Genomic DNA, 25,542 nt, shown 5'->3' with positions numbered 1-25,542 from the left:
GCCCTTAATTACATATTTTTAAATAAATTATATTTTCTTACCTTAAAGTAGCAAAGTTTTCCTGTAGAAAACCCGTTATAGTTCAGTCTCATTTTTGAACCTTTATCAGCGTACCAAGCCCTGTTCTAAGTTGCTGAAGTATTTAGCATGTTCTCTGCTGTAGTCATTATTTAAACTTTTGTTCAAGACTAAAGTAGCCTATAAAATATGAAATATTCTATTTATGTTTGTTTGTTTGTCCACTTATGTAATTTACATATTTATTGATCACTTCTTATTATTCATATTATGTAGTTATTACTATCTTTTCCCTTTTTTTTTTGACCTAGGAATATCTCTCTCAGTAAACGGTCATTATATTTGTCTTTATAACTAAGACAGATACACGTTTCTCTTGTAGCAAAATCTCGGCTCACCTATATGCATTTTCTAATGCTTTAACCTCCTGTCAGCATAGGCACTATATGGTTATGTAATTTTTAACTCCTACCTGTGTACTTATGTTTGCAGTATGACTTGACATGATTTATAAGTCTAATATTCCTTATAAACTATTCTTCATTTAATTTTGGGTTAAAAGTCAGACTAGCATAGTCAAAGTCCCAGTGTCTTTTTCCATCTCTTCTTCCGGACTCTGAAACTTCTCTTTACCAATATTAACGCTCTCTTGTCTTTTGAAGTTCTTACTAACTTCTTATGGTACTTAAGTCTCGCTTCAGAAACTAATTTTTGTTTTTAATGACACTATTACTTGTTCTAAAGTTTTAGTCACTTTTCTACTTAAACCCTCAGTAAATGGGTTCCCATGTTAGACTGGCTGACTTTATATCTCTGTAAATAAAGTTTCTATAGGCACAATTTTATTTTATTTAATACATCACAATAATTTTTAATTATTCTTATTGTTTTCCTCTTAGCATCCTACTTCATTTCTTTCTATCTGAATATTTGTATTTAGTCCTCTGTATTTACTACATTAACCTCTGACTAATCATTCAATATTAAAAGTATATACTAGCTACATTTAACATAACAGTATTTGATTTCCTGCTTTCACTTTATGTGTTGTGTATCAGATATTGGAGTTCTCTGAACCCTCAAACTCACCCTGACTCTGTTGTAAAACTCTCATACGGAGGCGTGGACAGCCGAGAGAGTCCTTGCGGGACATCTTTTCTCGTTTCTAAAGTTGTTACTCTTTGCATTGTTAACAAGTTTATTGTTAATAGTTTATCTCCCATTTCCTTCATTGTCTGTTATTTGCAATTATTCCATGGTCTGGGTGAATACTCGATTCTGATTGGCTGCAGGGTGTCCATTAGAAAGTGATAATGTACATCTAGGAAAGGCGTCCCGTCAATTTGCCTGATGACAGTTCTAAATGATTGCGCTGGCTCAAACTCACTGATCAACGGCTGCGGTCGGGTCGCTGTGGCCACGTTGCTTGGCAACGCCTGTATACGGGAGATATTAAATAGTGCGCTCGACTTAAATAAAAACCCTCACGATTTTTACTCTAAAACACATTAAAGTATTATTAATTGATTAAATATTTCTTTCTTTTGTAAGTAACCATGGTATAAGCGGGTTAATGCCCTTCGAGGTGTCCATTATCAGGTTTTAATGCACTTCGTAGAGGCAACCACCCGACGCGAACTTCGCCTCTACGTCGTGCATTAAAATCCTTTAATGCATGGCTAGCCGTGGATTATCCCTTACTTAATGGACTCCGCTGCGCGTCGGACGGTTCACGCCTCGCTGTCGTCCATTAAAACCTGATAATGGACACCTCGTCGGGCATTAACCCGTACCTATATTCCTTCAATTACCATTTTCACTCCATCATAAACTATTATTTAACTTTAAGACTTATTTTGTTGTCAGTGCCTCCCTTAAATTTTCATAATTATCGTTTTACAGCTCTTTCAGCCTCTAGCGTTCTGAAGTACGAGCTCTTCTCTGTAATACAGTGTGGGAGACGATCTGGCACGCACCACTGTTGGCTTTTCGAGTCTGAGCTATGCTCACAGATTCTGTCTCTTTAATCGGTACACCTATTTTACAATAAAATCATCCTGGCTGTTCCAGGACCAATAATTATACTTTCATTACACTTTTTATTTGTATTTTAATATGCCAGATAACATCCCATTTTTCTCAACAGATATTGTTACAGATTATAAGTCCTACTTTTAGCCTGCATATTTCCACTTCATAAAACTGTCTTCTGACAATGTTAGGTACATTTCTTCTGTTTGTTTAAAGATATTAATATCAATTTGATATATAGCCTGTCTATCCATGTAATGATTCCTGTCTTGTGTTTCCCTCGACTTTAGTTATTTCCTGTTCTGTGTCATGTTTTGTAGTCCTTTGTAGTTTTTCTAGTTTATTAGTATCCCCAGGTGTTTTCTCTTAGTCACGCCCCCTTGTTATCTTGTTTAGCTGGTTAGTCACTGTATTTATACCCTGTGTCTTGGTTCAGTGTTTGTGGGTTCTTGTCATTTGTGATGTTGTTTTAGTTTGGTTGTTCTGTTGACTTTCTGTTCGCCACTCTGTGACGATGCAGGGTTGAATCAACGGAGGGAGCAGGATCCAAAAGCAACAGATTTAATAAATAAACTTGAAACAAGACAGACTTAGATAAGGGAACAAGACACAGGAACAGAACAACCAAACTAAAACAACGAATGAAAGAAAGAAAGATAGATAGATTAGCTAGAAAGAAATATAGATAGATAGATAGATAGATAGATAGATAGATAGATAGATAGATAGATAGATAGATAGATAGATAGATAGATAGATAGATAGATAGATAGATAGATAGATAGATAGATAGATAGATAGATAGGTAAGAAAGAAAGAAAGAAAGAAAGAAAGAAAGAAAGAAAGAAGAATAAAGATTAGTTAGAAAGAAAGGAAGAAAGAAGATTAGTTAGATAGAAAGAATAGTTAGAAAGAAAGATTAGATAGATAGATAGATAGATAGATAGATAGATAGATAGATAGATAGATAGATAGATAGATGATAGATAGATAGATTAGTTAGAAAGAAAGAAAGAAAGAAAGAAAGAAAGAAAGAAAGAAAGAAAGAAAGAAAGAAAGAAAGAAAGAAAGAAAGATTAGTTTAAAAGAAAGATTAGTTAGAAAGAAAGATTAGTTAAAAAGAAAGGTAGATTAGTTAAAAAGTTAGAAAGAAAGAAAGATTAGTTAGAAAGAAAGAAAGATTAGTTAGAAAGATAAATTAATTTTAAATAAAGATTAGTTAGAAAGAAATAAAGATTAGCAAGAAAGAAAGACTAGTTAGAAAGATAAATTAGTTTGAAAGAAAGATTTGTTAGAAAGAAAGATAGATTAGTTAGAAAGAGATAGATGCACGTTAGAGGAGGGACCTGAGCCACATCTGCAGACCAAAAGATCACATAGACTTTGAACTCTTTTAAATCTAGTTTATGAATAGTTAAAATGGTTAATCACTGTACAGTTTTTTGAATAGTTTTGTGGATTTACACAGAATCCACAGGACACGCCATCTCTTATCAGCTCAGCTGAGGGGTTTATATTCAACTGGCTATATCTGCTGTTACTGTGCAATAGGTGATGGGTACATCCTTAGAGCAAATTCTTTTGAGAATGCTTATCTAGGTAGCCTAATAAAACAGACAGAGAAGATAGAGTGTATATGCACAGCGTTAAGCATTGATATTTCACATCACATACTTCAGGAAGTCACAATGACTGTGAACATGAAATTCACTCATGACTAACTAGCAGAACAAGGTGATCAAGACTGATGCTTTAATCCAGAGTACTCCAAGGACAAATGTTAGAGTTTGTTGTGTTTGTCAGTAGGAGACCATTTTAAAATGACAACCCTGTTAATATGATTTTATAGTAAAGTGATTATTGAAAATGATCAATAATCAGCATCAGATTATCTTTCTAATAAACACATTGAAGGATAATAACTTATAAATGTAGATCCCAACATTAATTTAGCTTGGACAACACACCATTTATGTTTTAGATCCTATGGTTTACTTTTAAAAGGTTGAAGCTGCACCTGTTTCACAGAAATCAAAGATTTCTTTTCCTTTTTCAGGTTTAATTTGGCAGCGGTTAATGACAGTGATGTTGGACTGAAGACGGATCTGATTACCATCAACCCCAGTCAGATTTATAGAGAGTCAGTATCCACACACACACACACACACACACACACACACACACACACACACACACACACACACACCTCTCAGTGAGATTATTATTTATTATAGACACTTTTATTCTCATATGTTCTATACAGGCATACAGTTTGATTTTTTTTTTCACTTTACAATAAGGTTCATTAGTTAACATTAGTTTACTACCTTAGTTAACATGAACTAAGAATGAACAATACTTCTACAGCATTTATTAATCTTAGTTAATATTAGTTTCAATGTTTACTAATACATTTTTAAAATCAAAGGTTGTATTTGTTAACATTAGTTAATGCACTGTGAACTAACATAAACAAACAATGAACAGCAGTATTTTTATTAACTAACATTAACAGAGATTACTAAATACGGTAACACTTTATTTTACAGTGTCTTTGTTACATATGTTACATGTACTTACCATAGTAATAACAGTAAATTATGCATAATTACATGTAATTAACCCTCAACTAAAACATAATACTATAGTAAGTACATGTAGTTGCTTAATATTACTCAGTATTTAAATATATAGTTACACTGTAACAATGACACCTTAAAATAGTGTAACCCTAAATACTGTAAGAAATGTATTGCTCATAGTTAGTTCATGATAGTTAATACATTAACTAATGTTAACTAATGAACTTAATTGTAAAGTGTTACCAATATTGTTTGTGTGTGTGTGTGTGTGTGTGTGTCTATAGATATAAAAACCTGGAGAAGAATCCGGATCCGTTGGTGGAGCGGGTCAGTGTGTACGGAAACGCCTCCCTCATTATTCCTGCCTTCGCCTACACGTTCTGCACATCACCGTCAATCAAAACACTCAAAGTCCTCCAGCCAATCAGACCTCAGCAGCCGGTGGTGTTCTTCAGCCCCTCTTACCTGCGGACACTGGACCGGTTCTGGAAGGGGCGTGGCCTACAGGAGGTGCGCCTCTCCTCTGGGTTTATTTTAATCAGCACTGCACTGGAACTGTGTGAGCATGTTCACGTTTACGGATTCTGGCCGTTCGACAGCGACCTGCAGGATCAGCCGATTCCATACCATTATTATGACCTGAAGCGCCCGCACCGACGCATGCACAAGATGCCGGAAGAGTTTGTGCGGCTGCTGCAGCTCCACAGCCAGGGGGCGCTGACACTGCACCTGCAGCCCTGCTCCTCACAAACACACACTCGGACTGTGTCCGAAAACACCCCGGATAACGGGCACAGCCATTTGTAGTGGTCTCCGAACCCATAGCGCAGGGTCTCCACGGGTCCTTAGTCTTAAAGGTGGTATATCATGAAAATCTGCCTTTTTCCGTGTTTAAGTGCTATAATTGGGTCCCCAGTGCACACTGGGTCCTTAAAGGCACACTATGCAGTTTCCGTTTTTCTCAAACAGCGACCCCTAGAGTCGCTGTGGAGTACTTGTATTTAACGTTACTGTTGTAAATACCACTCACGCAGGGCCGTCTCTGCACTCTTCTGACCGCACTTTCTTCGTTTTCTTCGTCGACTCTGCCTTGATTCACGTCTGAAATGCGTGCTAGTGTCTTCCATAGAGGCTGCTTCATATGTTGTTGATGTATGTGACGTCGTGCTGTAAAGCAAGTCGTGATTCTCGCAAGATTTGTCAGGGCGCCACCTCTCAAACCTGCATTGCTGTTTTGCCAGCGCCGTCCCCCCCACCCCACCCCCGCTTTGCTATCGGATGATTCGCCCTACTACGAGTTTGTTTACCATCAAAATGATTTCGAAGCTGTTATATTAGGGTACAAATCTTGCATAGTGTGCCTTTAATCTGCACGTTTACACCCACGGCACCGCCATTTGGTTTTCCCAAGCGACAACAGTGTAACAGAGCAGTTCGAGCAGAGCCTGAAGCTGTTCTGTGGTTGAGCACAGACGAGCACTGAACACTATTGACCAGAACATGTCACCGCTGTCTTATAAAGACCTCAGGAACTGTGGACACTTGTGGAGAAGTTCAACATGAGGATGAGATGATCGGTGTAACTCCACAACAACTACAGAAATGTCTCCACTAACATTCAGAAGCTCTTCCTGAGTCTCTCCGTAAGGCTGCACTCGTACTGGTTACTCTGGGATTCTGGATGAGGGAGATTGGCCTGTTCTGTTATTGCCGGAGTTTCTGAAGCTTGAGTAAAGACTCCGCCCTCTTCTGAACGAAGGCGGAGCTAAAGCTCATTTGCATTTAAAGGAACACACAAAAACGGCGCGTTTTTGCTCACACCCAAAAAGGGGCAAATTTGACAAACTATAATAAATGATCTGGTATTTTGAGCTGAAATTTCACAGACACATTCCGGGGACACCATAGATTTATATTAGGCTACATCTTGTGAAAAGGGGCATAATATGTCACCTTTAAATCAAATTTAAGGCCATAAAAAGTCTTAAATATCTTAAATGCTATAAGAAAAGTATTAATTATAATTTCAAGCACTTTTAAATTTGGGGATGGAAAAACAGGAATCGAAAAATGGCTTAATATTAAAGTTAAACTTCAAAAGGCAATGATTTAGCTGTAAAACGAGGTAAAAGTAAATACGAGGCACTGTTGCACATTCTACAGGCTCACTTTTCAGATCAGTTCGCAATCAATGAGATACTGTTGATGAATTATGAAAATGTTTACCTATGGAGTTTATTTCATTCCTGGAAACTCGTCACATTTCTAAAAAAAAAAAAAAAGCAGCTGCATTGTTTACAGGGTTTACCAGGGTAACCGCTATATTTCTGCAGTTTTTTATTTCATTAAGCTGATGGATCTAAAAAAAGCTACTGTGCATTCTAAAAATGTAAACAATTAGGATAAGATATTTATAAAATCATATTTATATGAATATAAATATAAAAAGGGCTTAAAGGTTGAAATGTGAGATTTATTGTTATATAAAACTTGTTTAAATCTTTGTTTTTACAGTACTTTTATGGTTTCGATGTTACCACACACATTGCTCTACTCTGCCTGGATGGTATAATCTGATTTAAAATGGTCTTTAAAAAGGTCTTAAAAAGCATTAAATGTGATTTTAAAACCCTTGCAGATACCCTGCTAGCGGATATTATTGAGTGCGCTAACCAAACACTGTGAGGGTCGCGCTGAATTCCTGTGTCGGCAGAAGATGGCGTACGCATTGTTCACACATTCAAGTGTACCAAATTAATTGACCAATGTAGGGAATAGTAGAGTAGGGGATAGGGAGCGATTTTGCATACAGCCATTGTTTATTTGTGATTTTAGATGAAAATTTAATTTAAAATAAGTATATAAAAATTAAAGTAATGTGCAAAATAGTTCTGTGCCCCCACAGACACGCGCAACACTCTTTTATAGCCATGTTATGTAATGGTCTCGACATTGTATTAGCGATATTTCAACGAAATTTCATCAACCAAAAAAGCTTAGAGTAGTGTCAATAGCATAAAGCACAGTTCACACATAAGCCACTCACTTTCACCCTTTTGTTGGTCAGTGTGGTGAGTTCGCGTGAGCTTGTACATGAGGGAATATTAACTATGCGGACCATTTTCGCTCTAATGGCAAACTCCTGAACTCGCAAATTCCTACTAAAGGCCAATTTATACTTCTGCGTCGGGTGCGTGCAGTAGGTACGGCGCAGCATATGCATAGACGGGTATCATACGTCGTACCCTTCACGTTACCCTGACGCACACCGCCTCAAAAATTTAACTACACGTCGCGACAACGCGGACTGCAAGATCTATGATTGGTCGGCTTGGTAGCATCGCATTTCCTCCTACGCATTTCCGCCATGTTCTTCTTTCCGCCCGTCATTTTTAAATTTGGTTCAACCGTCAACAGGTTCACGGGTCGCACGTACCTTCTCCTCTGACGCCTTCTCTCGTTTCTGCCTTTTAGTTTGAATAATTTCACTAAAATGAACTGTTTTTCCACCTCGATAAGCTCCAACTCCAACATGATCCGCTCTATTTGGCCCTGTCCCAAATGGCACACTCCGGACTCGTGGACTTCCTCAGAGTCCACACCTCATTCACTACGTCAAGTAGTGCAGACCTACAGGGCCCTTGGCGCGAGTCCACGAGGGCGCATTGAGAGGTATTTTCGGGACAGACTCGATCGTCACGCCGGAAATAACGGTCTGGTTGTTGTTGGACAGGAGAAATCACACTCCGACGTCTTATCTCCACGTCAACTACACAGCCTAATTTTACAGTTCTATATTTTGATATTGTGCATGCCCCCTGGGCATTAGACAATAGATACATCATGCTTATTTAAATGATGTATACAGTTGTACATAATAATACATAATGTTCCATTTGAACTAAGATTACAATTTTAACACATAATGAAAATGTGCATGAGTTTCAGATGAATTTACAGGTTTCAGTAAAGCCCTGACATTCGGTTCTATTTATTTAATGAATCATAATGTGATCATATTATCCAACGCACTATTATTATGTTTGAGACATCAACCACTTGTTGATGACCATAATGTTTGTATAAACTGTAGGTAACAACTGGTAAAATGTACATCTAGGTCATAAAAACCGTAATATTTTCTTCTCAGCCATGTCAACAATTATCCGTGAGCGAAATCTCCTCCCATCCGTTGTCTGATTAGCCTTTCGCAAGGAAGTGGGTGGAGCCTGCATCTATGCGGGCTTCGCAGAAGAGGGTACAAAGGGGTTCAAGGGTACAAAGGGGGCGCTGCTGAGCACACTTCAGAGAGTTAAAGGGTTACTCGTAGACTCAGCGAGCACGCGCAATTCAAGTCCACGAGACCTTAAGTCCGCATGAAGTACAACAACAATTTATTGATATTTATTAACAACATAAATGTATTTAAAGAAGTCGTGTGAGTGTGTTTGTGCGTGCGTGCGTGTGTGTGAAAACGGAACTACTACTCCAAGTATGCAAGTCCAAAAATACATGGTGAGATTACTACATTTTATTTAATTAAATGCATTTATAGTGAGATTATTATATTTTCAGTGTCATATTCTGTGTAAATTTTGACCACGAACCATGCGCTGTCACTTTAAATCAGCGCTTGCAGCACAGCGAAAATAGACTCGGTGCAGAAATGATCGTTGCACTGCTGTATACGCACCGCTCCTGGAACGCATTGCCGGACCGCATCCGCAAGCAGTGTGAAAGCTCTATGTTAATATGGGTGCGGAAAAAAATACGCATCGCATAGGCTACGCATTTAGGGTGACCACCCGTCCCGCGTAGCGCGTGCGCGCACAGCGTTTGAAGCCCAATTCACGCGTCACGCAAATTGAGACCGTGTCACGCATAATCATAATCATAATCTATGCTTGCTCAAAAAAAAGTTGGTCGCTCTATATACTCGAGCCCCAAGCAGACAAACGAACATTACTTGACATTTCAGCACGCTATTGTTGCCACACCCACCCCTCAGTTGAACTGCTGACTAGGTTGTTGTCAACTTTTTCGTTGTTGTCATGACAGCGCACGCACGCACATACCAGACACACTGGGAAGGAAGGAACTTTCAGATGCGCGATTTCCAATTCGAAAAATTCGAGAAAGAGACTGTCTGAGAGCCAACGCCATCATCAATTAAAAAGAGAAGGTGTAAGTACAAGAAACAAGAATGGGGAAATTAATATTTGTGGCTTAAAAAGGTGTTGAGGGGGATACCGAGAGGGCTTTTTGTGACCTTTGCAAAACGTCCTTCTCAATCGGACATGGAGGGAGGGGAATACGAATACTTTTTTTTTTAACTGTTCCTGTGGTGTTGAGCAACTACAATTCCGTTAATCCTATAAATTTATATTATAATTTATTAATTTATTTAAAGTAAATAAATTGTAATGAAAAATAAATAAAATTAAATAGTAAATCTTAAGTGGAAGTACATCTGTCAATTCATTGAATGTTCAAAATATTATGAGTCTTTATTTAGAAAAAAATACATTGGTTGGCCTATTCATGAGCATACATCAAAAGTTACACGTTTAGGAGAATAGGGCATTATTAATACTATGCAAGGTGGTGTGCTAGAAATGGGTAAACCACTATCAGTGAGTCTGCCAGTGGGGCACCGCCGCGCCAGACAGTGTCCCACATTGTCCCTCAAAAACATACCCCTTGTCCCCCCTTGGGCTTAGCAGGTGGTCACCCTATACGCATTGCAAACGGAGTATGTGAAATGGGCGTGATACTGACGCTTTTTTGTCAGTGGTAGAGTACACCGGCTACATGCGAGAAGTATAGCGGTACGCAAGAAAAAGTGCAAGTACGCTTTGGAGTAAAATGCAGAAGTGCCGGTACTGCGTGTGAGTACCGCTACCGCCCTACTTCGACCACTGGTCACAGGTCAAAGTTCATATTGTTTTGTTCTTGTGAGACACCGGTGAATCTGAATGTAATCAGGTTGTTACTTTAGTAAAATCTGGATTAGTTACTGGCTCAGAGTTTCTAACTTAAAATAGTAAGGATTGTGGTTATTTCTGTTGGAAAAGTCATGCAAATAAATATTCTTTTAAAATATATATGGAATACAGTGGAATATGTTTGTGTATTTAATGTGTTTTTGAGTTATATATTTAAATGTACTTTTGAAAATAATGATTAAGATGTGTACACACTCACATTAATTCAAGGAGTATGGAAAATGTGAGTCATTTTTACTTGGTTACACCAAAGTAATTAAAATGAAACTTTTCTTAAAAATGATTTATAGGTTTTCAAACCCATAAGAATCCTCTGGTGTGGTCGCCATCCAAACACATTCCCGCAATCTCCATCAACTCTCAATAACAATTTGTCTCTAAATGAGCCTCAGTTTTCTTGCTGACACTCTTTCTTTTTCTTTTTTTATTTCTTGACGACACTTGCACACAATGTTACATAATCGCTGACGTCCGTAAGGGCGGGAATCCTCTCCCGGGAATTCTTTCTTGACCAGCTGGAGTGTTTTCTCTCACAGAAATCCGAACATGCCCGTGATTATTGCTCCCCCGTAACAAGCTTTATTAATTTGCTGTCCTCAGGCCAAGTTGTCTTGCGGCTTGAAAATTCCCTGGAAGAGAGTCGCACACCTGGCCTTCACCTTAATGTTAACCACATCTCCTCTCTCTGTGTGACAATTAAGCTTGTTTTCACATCCGAGATGATCCGACCAAAACACCCGAGATGATAAGTAAAGAACTAAAGGGGAAATGTGTGCTATATGCTTCCTAAATAATTATAATAGCACGTTTACTGAGAGAGAGAAGAAGAAAAAAATAAAACTGGTGTAGGATTTACTTTGCAACAATTTTCACTCAATTATTGCTAGTTAATTTCACAAATAATTACAAAAAATTAACATTGAATTGACATTTTCTTGTACAGTGTTTTCCAATAATCTTTGTTTTATTTGGAATCGATTAGCCTACGAAACACCGTTCTCGACAAAGGCAATCCCACAGTCAAACACACACAAAAATTCGCATCTTCCCTTGACAAAATTGCACAACACAAATTACAAGTCAATGTCGGGTTTAAAATCATTATGACCATTTTACAGGAGAAGAGCGAGTTTGAGAGGGGCGGAGACGAGTTGGGTGTGTGTGTGTGTGTGTGTGTGTGTGTGTTTATAGCCTTTAACCCCTGAATCACACACTCACTCACTCACTCTCTCTCTCTCTCTCTCTCTCTCTCTCTCTCTCTCTCTCTCTCTCTCTCGCACTCACACACACACACACACACACACACACACACACACACACACACACACACTCACTCACAAACTCTCTGATGGCATCGGGGACTCTCCAGTGGATCTTCACACTGCTGATGGTCCTGGTCATCTTTCAGGGTGTGTGTGTGGTGTTTTACTACATACCCGACACACACTCGTCCAGGTGAGCGCTTTTATCTCAATATTTCATTATAATTCAATAAATGCTATTTAAAAGAATTCAAATCGGGCTCCGTGTTGCTGATTTTTTAAGTAGCGAAAGTCTATGACTAGTTTAAGATTTGCGTCTTAAAAAGTAAGTTTTTTATTTTATTTTATTCTAACTGATGACTAGAGTAGGCTATGATATTGTGCATGCTGTCATGAAGTTGTTAAATTGTCTTCTGAGGAGTCTAAGAAACACAATTCATTTCAATTCAAATTCAAATTTATTTGTATAGCGCTTTTCACAATACATATTGTTTCAAAGCAGCTTTACAGAAAGTGCATTTTAGAAATGTACATAGAAAAATAAAGTTAGTTAATCATGTATTAATTTAGGGCATAACATCGCTGGTGTTGAGTCGTCTCTTCACGGGTGTTGGGGATCTCATCTGAAGTCTCCATGAGAGGCTGGATACAAACTGGAGCTGACGAACTCTATTTACTATACTAGCGTCCCGAGATAACAACAGAAAAGCAGATGGGAAATAATTCGCATAGATGCTGTTCATAATATTAATGCATTTGATCCGATTTAACTGTAGTTAACACAAGTGATAGTTAAATGTCATTAGTTTAGATGGAAACGTCATTATAATTCTAATCAGAATAGAAATGTTTTATATTTGTTACGCAGGAGAGTAGAGCTGTTCAGGACTGACTCAGAGGTGTTTCACTCTATAGTGCTTCAAATAAATCCTTCAGTTTACTGCGGTGAACATATTTCAACCATGTGCTGTAGGCTATTTCTGCAAAAGTAATTCCAGAAAATGTTTGTAACATCTTAATATCTTTTCATATGGCTATATAATGGCTTATTGTAGCGTTTATCAGATTAGAGCTGGACGATAATATAGTTACAGTACATTTTGTGACGTTGTTTAATCGCAGAGTTGACATTTGCTGTCGTCTATGTATGCAGATGAAGTTGGACATACTTGTAGTGTATTAAAAGACCTGGCAATAATATAATTACATTTTGCGATGGAATAAATAAATAAATTCTTGTATTGATTTATTAGTAGATCTGAGTGCTAATGTATCAAATACCTTGTTTTCTGTTCAGATGGAATGTTTGTGGATGAAACTGGTGAAAGTGTAGTGTGGTAGATTTTTCCCTAAACCTAACTATCTGGGTCTCGTCTCCAAATCGACGTCCCCGTTCAATAATAGTTACCTAACTAACATGTTCCCCTAAACTAGCTTCCTTCCTAAACTAGCTTACCTTCTAAACTAGCTTCCTTCCTAAACTAGCTTACCTTCTAAACTAGCTTACCTTCTAAACTAGCTTCCTTCTTAAACTAGCTTCCTGCGCAGGAATAATGGACAAACAGACTTCTGCAAATGTCTTTAAATGCTTTAATCACGGCCAGGAGATCTTCCCGAGCAGTTCTCAGGGAATCTCTCCCAAGAAGCAAGGCCGGAGGATCTCAGACAAATTCCATTGAGAATCCCACCAGAAAACACGGATACAACAGTTTTTATAGAATTGAGAAAACAAATAAGATTATAGTGACTAACATGTCACCTTTAATATGATTGGTTCATTTGGTTCAAAAGCCCCAACCTTTTCCCTCTGTGTCACTGGCACAAGCAAACTCTGTTTCTGTGATTCATTATCACAAGGTTTTGAGAACTAGTCATCTGTCTAGTTTCACTTCCCCTATTTGTTATTTATACAAACGCACGCACGCACACACACACGTCTCAAGTTTTCCCCAAAGCATATGAATGTTTTCCCCAAGGAAAAACAAATGTTAGTTGATTAATTAAAGTTGATTAATTAAAAAAATCCATCACAGTAGATGAGATGACATGAGAGATGTTCATCAGCGTCTGGTTTTAGTGCATTGATTTTTTTGAGCATTGTGTTCAACATTAGGAGAAGTCTTGGTGAAATGTACACAAGTACTAAATCAATATTCCAATCGAGCAATCATCTGATTTCATTGATAATTTAGGGTTATAATATGTTTTATTATTGGCATGTTCTAGCAGAAATTGTGCATCCTGCTCTTCAAGAAGAACTGTTCAACCCTTAACCCTCTGGTGCTCTCTCCGGTCATTTTTTATTTTATTTTTATTATTTATTTCTTAGAATTTTTTACTTCATTGGAATGGTACGAAACAGAAAAGTAAATGGTAAATGGTTTTGGCAAAAAACCTATTAAAAAAAATCAATAAAAAAAAAATCAAACTGTGCTCTAAAGCATTCAAGATTTCTGACAGTTTAAGTGGGAAATTAAATGTTCAGGCCGATGCTCAAAGAGAGCAAAAAGAGTGAATAAATGGATTATTTATTATTAATAAAAAGACCCAAACAGAAACAAAAAGGGGTCTGGTGTCATAGGAAATCCTGTAGAATCCTGTACATTTCTGAAGAACTTTTGATTCTCTTATAGTTCTGTAGAAAAGAACTGGTATTCAAACATTAAAAACTTGATAACCAGCCAAAAGTTCATTAAAAAGAATAGGGTTCTTTGCTGAAAGTAAATGGTATATTTGCTGAAAACTTTATTTTTAAGAGTGAGGAGGAACTCATTAGACTGAACCTACAGGCGCAACAAGAATGTAATAGATTGTGTGCAACAGGGTTATCTGCACTTTTGATTATGTTGATCATTTAGAGGAAAGTTAGTGAGCAGCAAAAAATGTACATTTGCTCTTTTCTTTCAGAGATGCGATGACAGAGGCGCTTCAGAAGCTGTACTGCGCAAAACTCAGACGCAAGTTTTCCGTTATCAAACCGGCCAAAAGGTGCGTGAGAATGAAGATCAACCAGCGATCCTGATATTTCAGAGAACTGACCATTTAATTAAATGCCTTTGTTTCCCTCTCAGTATAAAACTCAAGAAGTTCACGCAGGAGCTGACAGATTTCATGAGCTGCCCGTACAAATCAAACAAAACTGAGCGGGAGCTAAACAGGTGTGTCTTTATCAACTTTACATTCATGCTTATCCATTAGGCAGGTCATCAGGTCAATTGCGCCAACAGTTGTTGCCTTCTCACCAAACTGCTTGGAGTGTGTTTGATTGAGTGTGTGGACAGGATTCTTTTATACAGGTAACACGTTCAAACAGGTGCAGTTAATACAGGTAATGAGTGGAGAACCGGAGGGCTTCTTAAAGAAACACTAACAGGTCTGTGAGAGCCGGAATTCTTACTGGTTGGTAGATGATCAAATACTTATGTCATGCAATACAACGCAAATTAATTACTTAAAAATCATGTGATTTTCTGGATTTTTGTTTTAGATTCCGTCACTCACAGTTGAAGTGTACCTATGATAAAAAATTACAGACCTCTACATGCTTTGTAATTGGGAAAACCTGCTAAATCGGCAGTGTATCAGATACTTGTTCTCCCCACCAGGGCCGCAAACAGCTGGGGGGCGCCAGTGAGAGCCCCCACCACTCCAAGAGATTTTTGCCCAAGCGAGTGGATGGAAAATTCTTCTTTTTTTACATTTCCGATAATGGAGCGTATATTTGCACTAAGTGCCTGTCTTTTTTCATGTAAAATTGTAAAAAAAATTTAAAAGATGTAAAATTTATAGCCTAACATAAAGGTCTCTAGCGTTATATTTTGTCAACAAATTAAAATCAAAATTGTGATATGGCTTTGTGTCTTTATAAAACAGCACAAGACTTTAATTAAGTAGCCTAGACATTCTGTTTGTGCTGCGTGATTTAAAGAAAAGTGCGCACTTTGCTCATGCGATCAGCATGGTGATCTGGGGTTTTTCTCCAAAATAAAAGCTCAAGGGTTTATTTCTTGCAAGTGGAGAAATTAGGAGGACAAAAGTATTGTAATTTTCCGATACTATAGTGTAATGTAAAATATACTTTTGAAATATTCATTTTAATTTATAAAGTAGCCTACATATTATTGGCTATTATATGGATTTTACGTCATAGGAATACTTATATAAATCATAAACACCAGTGATAATGTAATGTAGACTGAGACTCTATATCATGATAACTAATAAAATGTTTGAGCCCTCTTTAGTGTCCAGGTACAAGTCAATGTTTTTTCTTTGTTCAATGTGCACAGTTCATGGGTTGAAGCTCTTAATTTTTAGCTCTCAAAGTACCAGATTGATGCATTAATTTAACCTTAAAATGTACAACATTTTCTTGCGGGGGAGCATGCCCCCGAACCCCCCTAGAGGGATAGTGGAGGGAGGGGGGGGCGGTCAATAGGAATCTTGCCTAGGGTGCCAAAAAGGCTAGAAACGGCCCTGCCTACAATGCAAAACTCTTCCCTCGCGATTGGAAGCTCCTGTAGGCCTAAATGCCACAATCCTGTATGCCACAAAAAGCGGTTTGTGAATAGGTCTTAGTGAGTTAGGAGTCCTCTCGACTTCTTTTAAGCTGTCCCAGACGTAGGTGCTAATTTTAGGGCTAAAAAGCTTTGTGAATTACTCTTAGTAAAAAAAATTAGAGTCCTAGAGGGACAGTGGGGGGGGGGGGTTCAATAGGAATCTTGCCTAGGGTGCCAAAAAGGCTAGAAACGGCCCTGCTCCCCACTGTATATGTATATATATATATATGTACAGGCACGTAGTCTTTCTTTACAAATTGACCTCACCAAATTACTTGTTTGGCCTTAATTCATAATACAGAACTTTTTGGTCGCTTCCACGTATCCATGTGAACTGGAATCATTTTGTTAACGTTTTATCTGTACCGAGGTAAAGGGACGGAGAAGGGGCCTTCACAGGGGAGAGACTAGTTGACACTTCAGGACTGTGCTGTTGTCGTGTCCAGGCGCAGGTCCTTCATCAGATCCGGATACGCCCTGGATCCGGCGGACTGCGGTACATTGGGATGAACAGAGAGACTGATATTAGTGTAGACGCCATTCTTCTTATGATGCAACGAGTACATCAGGATTTATGGGAAGTGTTCCCGGTTCCGGCTGACCTAACCTGTAGAGCATTACAATAATCTAACCTTGATGTCATGAATGCATGAACTAACTGTTCCGCATTTGTCATTGAAAGCATACTGTATGTCGTAATTTAGATATATTTTTAAGATGGAAGAATGCGGTTTTACAGATCTAGAAACATGACTTTCAAGTTAATTTAGCTCATTTTGTTTTCCCTGTGTATATAAGCCCTGAGTTTTCCTAAATTCCTTGTCCAGTATTTAATGTGATGCTAGTTGTTTGTATGTGTGCTCTTGCTCCTTGTGTTAATTAAATGTATCTAGTTATTCATACCATGTCCCGTTCTTCGCTCCTTGGATTATACATAGCAGCATGTAACATTCATACAGTACACAATACTTTCTCCTTACTATTTGCAGTTACTATATATGATGTTAGATTACGATTATTTACTGTAACCTATGGATGCTGTTCTCCATTTTTTTGATGTAGAGTCTAATGAATGATCTGTAGTGTTTATATATTGACTGATGTGTGTATGATCTGAAAGCATTGTTTGAGTACAGGTGAAATGGTTTTGAACCGATCTGGCAAAATCAAACGTAATGTTTAAATAGTGTTTAAAGGTCCCGTTGCATGCGATTCCATGTTTCAAACTTTAGTTAGTGTGTAATGTTGCTGTTAGAGCATAAATAATATCTGTAAAATTATAAAGCTCAAAGTTCAATGCCAAGCGAGATATTTTATTTAACAGAAGTTGACTACAAAAAACGGCTCGATTGGACTACATCCCTCTACATCCTGCATTAGTGACATCACCAGAACCGTTTCTTGACTAAGCTCCGCCCACAGGAATGCTCCCTCAACTCTACTGGCTACTTGCGCACTTCTTATAACTTAGGCTACTGTGTTTACTCAGCTCTTACGGTGATTTTCTGAAGTAAAACTGACGCTTCATCTTTTGTGTGATGTACAATAAACTTTATTAAACTCATCAGTACATGTTTGATCATCATTCAGACAGCAGACTTGTAGGCTATTAATAAATAATGGATACATAGCCTACAAGCAGATGACAAATACGTTATAATAACCGTAATTAAACTACTAAACCATACCTGTTTCATCTCTATACAGCACTCTGACTCTGTAGGCATTATTGTCCGACTCGAAATGAACACGTTACTGAGAGTTTCTGATATTATCATCATTCCGTGAGATGAATTTTTCCTGACAGACTGAGCACGAGCTCATGAAGCTCCGCCCCCTGTGTCGTCCAGCAGCACCTCATTTGCATTTAAAGGGGACACACTGAAACGGCTCGTTTTTCTGAGCCCCAAAAAATGTCAATTTAAACATGCTGTAAAAAATGATCTGTTGGGTATTTTGAGCTCAAACTTCACATACACACTCTGGGGACATCAGAGACTTATTTTACATCTTGTGAAAAGGGACATAGAATGGGACCTTTAAAGAGACAAGCTGGTAAAACTGTTCAAACAATAAATCATAGCATACTGAAGTGGGTCATTTTAACAGAGATGATTATGTAATATGAATCCTCATAAACTCTTAACTCTCTCTCTCTCTCTCTCTCTCTCTCTCTCTCTCTCTCTCTCTCTCTCTCTCTCTCTCTCTCTGTGTTTATGACAGAATCTGGCTGCAGTTTTGTTGTAACGCCACAGGATCATTCATCCTCACCCAACGCAACACAGCCATCAATCAATCCATCCAATATGAAACAAGCACAACAAAAACATACAACATTAATGCAGCACTTCACAGTATGCTGCCTGAGGTGTGTGTGTGTGTCTGTCTGTCTGTCTGTGAGAGAGAGAGAGAGAGAGAGAGAGAGTGTGTGCGTGTGTGTGTTCTTGTGAGTGTGAAAGAGAATGTGTGTGTGAGAAGAGAGTGTCTGTGTGTTTGTGTGTGTGTGTGTGTGTGTGTGTGTGTGTGTGTGTGTGTGTGTGTGTGTGTGTGTGTGTGTGTGTGCGAGAGAGAGAGAAACAAAGGGTGTGTGTTTGTGGCAGTGAGTGATTGTGTGTGTATTTTTGAGAGAGTGAGAGAGTTTTGGTGTCCATGAGGAAAACAGCTTAGCAACCTTACTAAGTGAGGATTTCTGAAAATGTAAAAATGCTGAAAGTTTTGTGTGATGGGTCAGTTTAGGGATAGGGTTTGTGTAAGGGGAGAGAATGTACAATTTGTACAGTATAAGAATCATTATGTTTTTGATATATGACCACATATTCAAGTGTGTGTGTGTGTGTGTGCAGGACTTCCCCTGGTCCGGTCGGCATCTGGGTCGGTGTGCTGTGATCGGCAGCGGTGGGATTTTGAAAAACAGCAGCTGTGGACATGAGATTGACAACGCAGACTTTGTCATACGGTAAACACATCCCATCATTCCTTTCTCCCACACTGACCACAACACATCCATCAGTATTCATCCATCCTTCCTGTTAATATGATGTTTTCTCTCTCTTTCAGGTTTAATTTGGCAATGGTTAATGACAGTGATGTTGGACTGAAGACGGACCTGATTACCATCAACCCCAGTCAGCTTCAGTCAGTGTTCACACACACACACACACACACACACACCAGTGATGCGCGGGTCAATGTATAAACAACCCGCACCCGACCGACGTTTTCAACTAACCCGCCGCAACTCGGACCGCAAAAAAAGAAAAGAAAGTATTGTACCCGACCCACTTCCTGACCCGCATTTTTTAAAGGTAGTAAATGCTCATCGTAGCGCCATTGGGCCATAGACGCAGGAACTCCCATACGCCCCCCATCAGCCTCCCTGGCCTATAATATCCATTAATCCAGCCTGTGGAGGAGAGAAATGTAGCCCTGACGTGGTGCGCTCGGCGGCGAGAGCAGGCAGTTCTTGAGGCGGCCCATCATTTTCCATTTCAGCTGTCTAGATGCATATTATTGATGAATGCGATGTTTATGTTTCGACCCTGCTTGAAGAATTCATCAGCAGGTCAACTGAGAGAAAGCCCACTTTTGGAAAAGTGTGAAAGCCCTTAGGAGCGCAAACTGCTCTTTTTCTGAACGCTGTATGATATAGCCTAGTGTTATGTAATAAAGGCTTGATTTATTCATTTATTTCGTTTCATTTTCGTAACAATTAAGATGCTGCATGTGTTTATCCAGTCTAATCGAAGTGTGCGTCTCACCCCCGACTTTCCCAACAAAAATCCCGCCCCTCTCACAAAATACATAAAACTGACATATATATATGCGTTTAAAAGTAGCCTATTAAAATGGTACAGTGGCATTGCTCAGTTCAACGTGTTGGGAAATCGGGCATTTTGTCCCGCGTCAGGATTTATTCAAAAGTTAATAACGCTCAACATTCAAAAGGTAAATAAGGATTTCCCACTTAGTAGCTTAGGCTATTTCGCCGCGTGGATGCCCAATTGAAGCTCTCACAAGTACAAAATGCAGGCATAGAATATGTTAATAAAGTCTTTATTAACGCATTTTAGACAAACAAAAACAGGTAGGCTAGTACTATATAAATTACAAAGGTTTAATTGGCATCTTTATTTCAAACGACCCGACCGACCGCGACCCGAATATCATTAAAAATATTTTTGGATGACTCGTAACCGCGGGTGACCGCAGGCTCATTTTGGATCAACCCGTGCATCACTGACACACACACACATACACACACACCCACCAATCAAAACACAGCTTTGATGATCATTTAAATGAAGACTTTTCAGGTTAATTTTAAGCCCTCAGAATCTTTTTTTATTGATTGCTATTTCTAAATAAAATTCTAATTTCCGCTTTAATAAAAACACATTCATTGGCCAATACTGGCATCTCTATATTCTTGGTTTCCAAATGAAAATAATTCAGATTTAATTAACTTTCAGACTGTATTGTATATTTCTTAAAAATGTATTCTGGTTAAATATAATTTATACTCTCTGGTTATGATTTGACTGATCATTCAGGTTATAAAACAAAAGAAACAATGCATGAAAATGGAAACATTGGTAAACCGATCTGTGACTTATTGTGTCCTAAACAATTTTTTGCGGGGATTACGTTAATGATCCGAATTTTTTTTACTTTATGCAAAATGGATTTCTCTTTTTTTGAATCATGAAGTAACCTGAGCAGTATTTTATTAATCTTGATTAATATTCATTTATAAATGTACTATTGTTTGTTTTGCAAATCATAATTCATTATCTAATATTAACAAACTAATTCATTTTCAAAATAACAACAGTTGTGTGTGTAGAAATATTAAACAAGGTTATTCAATGCTATAAACATATTGTTTATTGTTACTTGTCCATTAATGTCAGCATATAAAACTTTGTCGTAAATTGATGGGCCTAACAAATAAACAGGAAGACTGGAGACGTTATGTTGACTGACAAATGTGGTTTCACTTGGGAGCCCCAATCATCTCTGAGTTTAAAAAAACGGCCAATGGAATTGGCAAGTGGAATTTGCATGCCAAGCCACTCCCCCGTACAAATGGGTAAATAAGATGGCGGATCGCATCCACTCGTTCAGGATTTTGCTGAGGAGGCCATTCAGCTGGGTGGTTCAGGGTTGTGGCACGGGGGACATAAGAGGACATCTCCGTTCCCTCCATCAAGGAACGAGGGATACGTCAGTAACCAAGATGTTCCCCATCTATTACAACTATCCCCATTATGTCGACTGACAAACAGAGTCCCTGTGGAAATCGCACCACAACCACTCTGTTGCGAGTGTTGGAGACGCAGATGCTGGCGAGATGAATGTGCCCTCGTGGCAACTGCTCTCTTTAAGTCGTTAAGTCGGCCGCACGATTGAGCTAGCCCGGATTATAAATGGTGTGGACATGAGAGACTGCTAATTCCGGAAGAGGAGATGGCGGGCGAGTTGTGACGGGTGACGTGAGCGTCCACCGCCATGACTGTTGATATACGCCACCATCGCAGTGTTGTCTGTCCGGACCAACATGTGCTTGCTCAGAAGCAACGACCGAAACTGGCGCAGGGTGACAACTGTAGGCAGTGGATATGCCAATGCAGTTGAGGTCTCGTTCAGAAGCCAGTGGCTGTGTGTCCATTACATGCAGCGCCCCAGCCTGTTCCGGAGGCATTGTGACAACAACATGTCTGGACACTTGTTCTGAGGGTACTCCAGTCCGTAGAATGGCAAAGTCTGACCAAGGGCTGAACAGACAGATCAGTGTGATGGTCACACGGAGTGCCTATCTCAGGACTTGGCTATGAAGCCAGTGCTGTAGCGGTCTCATATGCATCAACCTGAGCAGCGTTACTGAGGCTGCGGATGCCATGAGCCCCATGAGCCTCTGAAAATGTTTTAGTGGTGCCGCTGTTTTCCCCTGAATGTATACTCAGGCATTTCAATTGAGCAATGGTGAGAAGCCAACTCCATACTGAGAAAAGAGATACAGTGCATGGGGGAGAGCTTATTCTTTTCCCAGTTGACCTGAAGCCCCAGATGGCTGAGGAGCCTGAGCACTAGGTCCCAGATCTCGAGAGTGAGCTAGAATGAGCCAGGAGTCCAGATAGTTTAAAATGCGAATGCCCACTTCCCTTAGCTGGGCAAGGGCAGCCTCCACGACTTAGGTAAAGACGCGGGGAGACAGGGACAGGCCAAAGGGGAGGACCTTGTACTAGTATGCCCAACCCTTGAAGGCAAACTGATGAATCGGTCTGTGTCGAGGTAGAATCGAGACGTGAATGTACGCGTCGTTCTGGTCAATTTCTACGAACCAGTCTTGAGGACGTACGCACATGAGAATGTGTTTCTGCATTAGCATCTTGAACGGGAGCTTGTGAAGGGCCTGGTTTAAGACTTGCAGATCCAAGATTGGCCATAACCATAAGTTTAAAAAGACACTCGTCGTCCGATTTGCTCTTTTAGGAAAAAACTACTCTTTTTGACTGAAGGGCCCTGTGGAGAATCGCTGCACTTATCCTTTGCACTGCAATGCGCGGGCGAAACACCGCTTAATGCTCCTTTTTCACCAGTCTAGAGAGATCGGTTGAATGAGTGGATGTGGGCCGCCATCTTATATACCCATATGTACGGGGGAGTGGCTTGACATGCAAATTCCAGTCACCAATTCCATTGGCCGTTTTTATAAAACTCAGAGATGATAGGAGCTCCCAAGTGAAACCACATTTGTCAGTCAACGCAACGTATTAGTGACTGACAGATGGGGAACAGAGACATATTTCCATATTTCCATATTGTATACAAATATGATCATCTAGTGTTCTGTCATTAGTGTTTATTAAAAGCTGTGCTTCTGTAGATACAAAAACCTGGAGAAGAATCCGGATCCGTTGGTGGAGCGGGTCAGTGTGTACGGAAACGCCTCCCTCATTATTCCTGCCTTCGCCTACACGTTCTGCACATCACCGTCAATCAAAACACTCAAAGTCCTCCAGCCAATCAGACCTCAGCAGCCGGTGGTGTTCTTCAGCCCCTCTTACCTGCGGACACTGGACCGGTTCTGGAAGGGGCGTGGCCTACAGGAGGTGCGCCTCTCCACGGGATTCCTTTTAATCAGCACTGCACTGGAACTGTGTGAGCATGTTCACGTTTACGGATTCTGGCCGTTCGACAGCGACCTGCAGGATCAGCCGATTCCATACCATTATTATGACCTGAAGCGCCCGCACCCCTACATGCACAAGATGCCGGAAGAGTTTGTGCGGCTGCTGCAGCTCCACAGCCAGGGGGCGCTGACACTGCACCTGCAGCCCTGCTCCTCACCAGGGGCGGATCGAGAAAATCATTTATAATCAGAAAGGGCTTTATTTGGAGTAACAGTAATCAGCATTTTCTCCACCATACAATTTTTTAATTGCATGCCACTTAGAAACACAAGTCATCCAGCTTTTATTAATATGATATTCTAGTACCGATCTAGCTTACTGCAATGTGCAACAAGTGTCTCATAGCAGCCACCGAGCGAACGCACAGAGTAACATAACAACTTTCAAAATACTAAAACATTTATTTATATTATGATTGTTTTGACCAAGTAAAACAGCGCTGTGTTACCCCACAATTTTAACTTGTCAGATAAAGTGACCTTCATTAGAATGAGATAAAACAATGTGAATTTAAGTGATCAAACGTAAATGTAACAAAATATAACTTTAATCGTTAAAATAAACATAAACAACAAAATGAAATGGGTGGCGACTGTGGCATATAAGCAAATAAAAACAGCTGCGTAAAATGTCCCAGACTCTCGGCCCGCCCTGCTTCATACCACAGTAACGTTAATACTATAACCTTAATAAAACTTTAATACTATATAGTATATAGTATATGAATTTGTTAGAATCATCAATTTGCATTAAATATCATCATATTTTTTAAAGAATACTTATATTTTTATTTATTATACTTAGATTTATTATAATTATTTTTTTACTTATATTTTATTTATACTTAGAGTATACTGTATTTATAATATAAGTTCAGTGAACATTCAGATCTGTGTTCTATCCCAGAGAGAGCAGTTGTCATGTATAGATTATATAGTTACTTTCTCAGTTTGAGCGATTACGTGAGACATGATTCGTTAGTATGTTGATCTATACGTTTTATCATTCCTTCTAATTTTCAGTCATGATTATTTAGAAACCAGTAGCAAAAAGGAAGAAATGGAATTTAGTCAAGAGCCGCGTGAACTTGAGATTTATTGGATGGGTGCACTACAATGTTCTGTTCATTCAACAAATAAAAATGACATTGAATAAAATATTGATTCTTAGTATTTAAGAATTGATAAGCGATTAAAAATTTGAAATATTTTTATTATTTAATATTAATATTAATATAATTATTTTTAATATTTACCACAATCAGCAGAGATGTACTGTGATGATGCTTTGTCTGCATTTGGAGTACAGCAATAACATGAAACAAGTAGAACGAATGTTTGGAGATCAGTGTTGACTTTTATACCAAATAATACTGCTCCGGGAGGAAAATTTAGCGAATTTGTGATGATGAAAACCTTTTTTATGAGATTAAATACTTTTTATTTTATCATTGTTTAGGTGTGCAGAATTCATTCAGTGGTCTTATTCCTCTAATCATTCAGGTCATAGTTTATATTGTTTTGTTCTTTATTTGCATGTCAGACATTGGTGTTACTTTAATTTAGTTAAATCTGGATTAGCTACTGACTCAGGGTTAAAATATAAGGGATTTTTGTTTATTTCCATAGGAAAAGTCATGTAAATGAATATATTTTACAAATATATATGAAAAAAAATCTAATAAATATATAAATATGCGTGTATTAAATGTGTTTGAGTTATATATTTAAATTTATTTTAGAAAATAACTAATAATAATTAAGAAGTGTTCACAAACATGATTTCAAGGATTATTGAAAATACGTTATTCTTTGGTTACACCACATGACAAGTAATTGAAATGACACTTCTGGAAAATGATTTTCAAAAAGTTTTCCAAAACCATATTTCTT

General features: G+C 38.6%; 2 protein-coding genes across 2 annotated transcripts in view; both read left to right on the top strand.

Annotated features, from left to right (window-relative positions):
* LOC308703268 (alpha-2,8-sialyltransferase 8F-like) overlaps positions 1-5,438 on the top strand; it is a gene marked incomplete at its 3' end in the record, with an annotated part of 34,323 nt that extends 28,885 nt beyond the window's left edge. Inside the window, exons 6-7 of the mRNA XM_081386589.1 lie at positions 4,106-4,189; positions 4,916-5,438. Of these exons, the coding sequence (XP_081242715.1) occupies positions 4,106-4,189; positions 4,916-5,438 (607 nt within the window). The remainder of the gene's footprint in view (positions 1-4,105; positions 4,190-4,915) is intronic.
* Positions 5,439-11,936: 6,498 nt separating this feature from the next.
* LOC308702706 (alpha-2,8-sialyltransferase 8E-like) lies at positions 11,937-25,250 on the top strand. The gene is made up of 7 exons (XM_081385768.1): positions 11,937-12,091; positions 14,806-14,886; positions 14,970-15,056; positions 18,681-18,825; positions 19,301-19,413; positions 19,515-19,592; positions 23,344-25,250. Exons 1-7 carry the CDS (start codon positions 11,985-11,987, stop codon positions 23,834-23,836), a joined length of 1,104 nt encoding a protein of 367 aa, XP_081241894.1. The 5' UTR covers positions 11,937-11,984; the 3' UTR covers positions 23,837-25,250.
* The last annotated feature ends 292 nt before the right edge of the window (positions 25,251-25,542 follow it).

Source organism: Scardinius erythrophthalmus (assembly GCF_964197995.2).
Source record: "Scardinius erythrophthalmus genome assembly, chromosome: 15".
NCBI classification, from domain to species: Eukaryota; Metazoa; Chordata; class Actinopteri; order Cypriniformes; family Leuciscidae; genus Scardinius; species Scardinius erythrophthalmus.
The sequence above is the reverse complement of the archived record's forward strand: the minus strand, read 5'-3'. Positions and strand labels throughout refer to the sequence as shown.

Bases quoted from the DNA above. Each gene is read 5' to 3' on its own strand.
- LOC308702706 (XM_081385768.1), top strand. From the start codon at position 11,985: ATGGCATCGGGGACTCTCCAGTGGATCTTCACACTGCTGATGGTCCTG. The intron at 12,092-14,805 runs GTGAGCGCTTTT...CTTTTCTTTCAG, and splicing joins CCCGACACACACTCGTCCAG to AGATGCGATGACAGAGGCGC. The intron at 19,593-23,343 runs GTCAGTGTTCAC...GTGCTTCTGTAG, and splicing joins ATCAACCCCAGTCAGCTTCA to ATACAAAAACCTGGAGAAGA.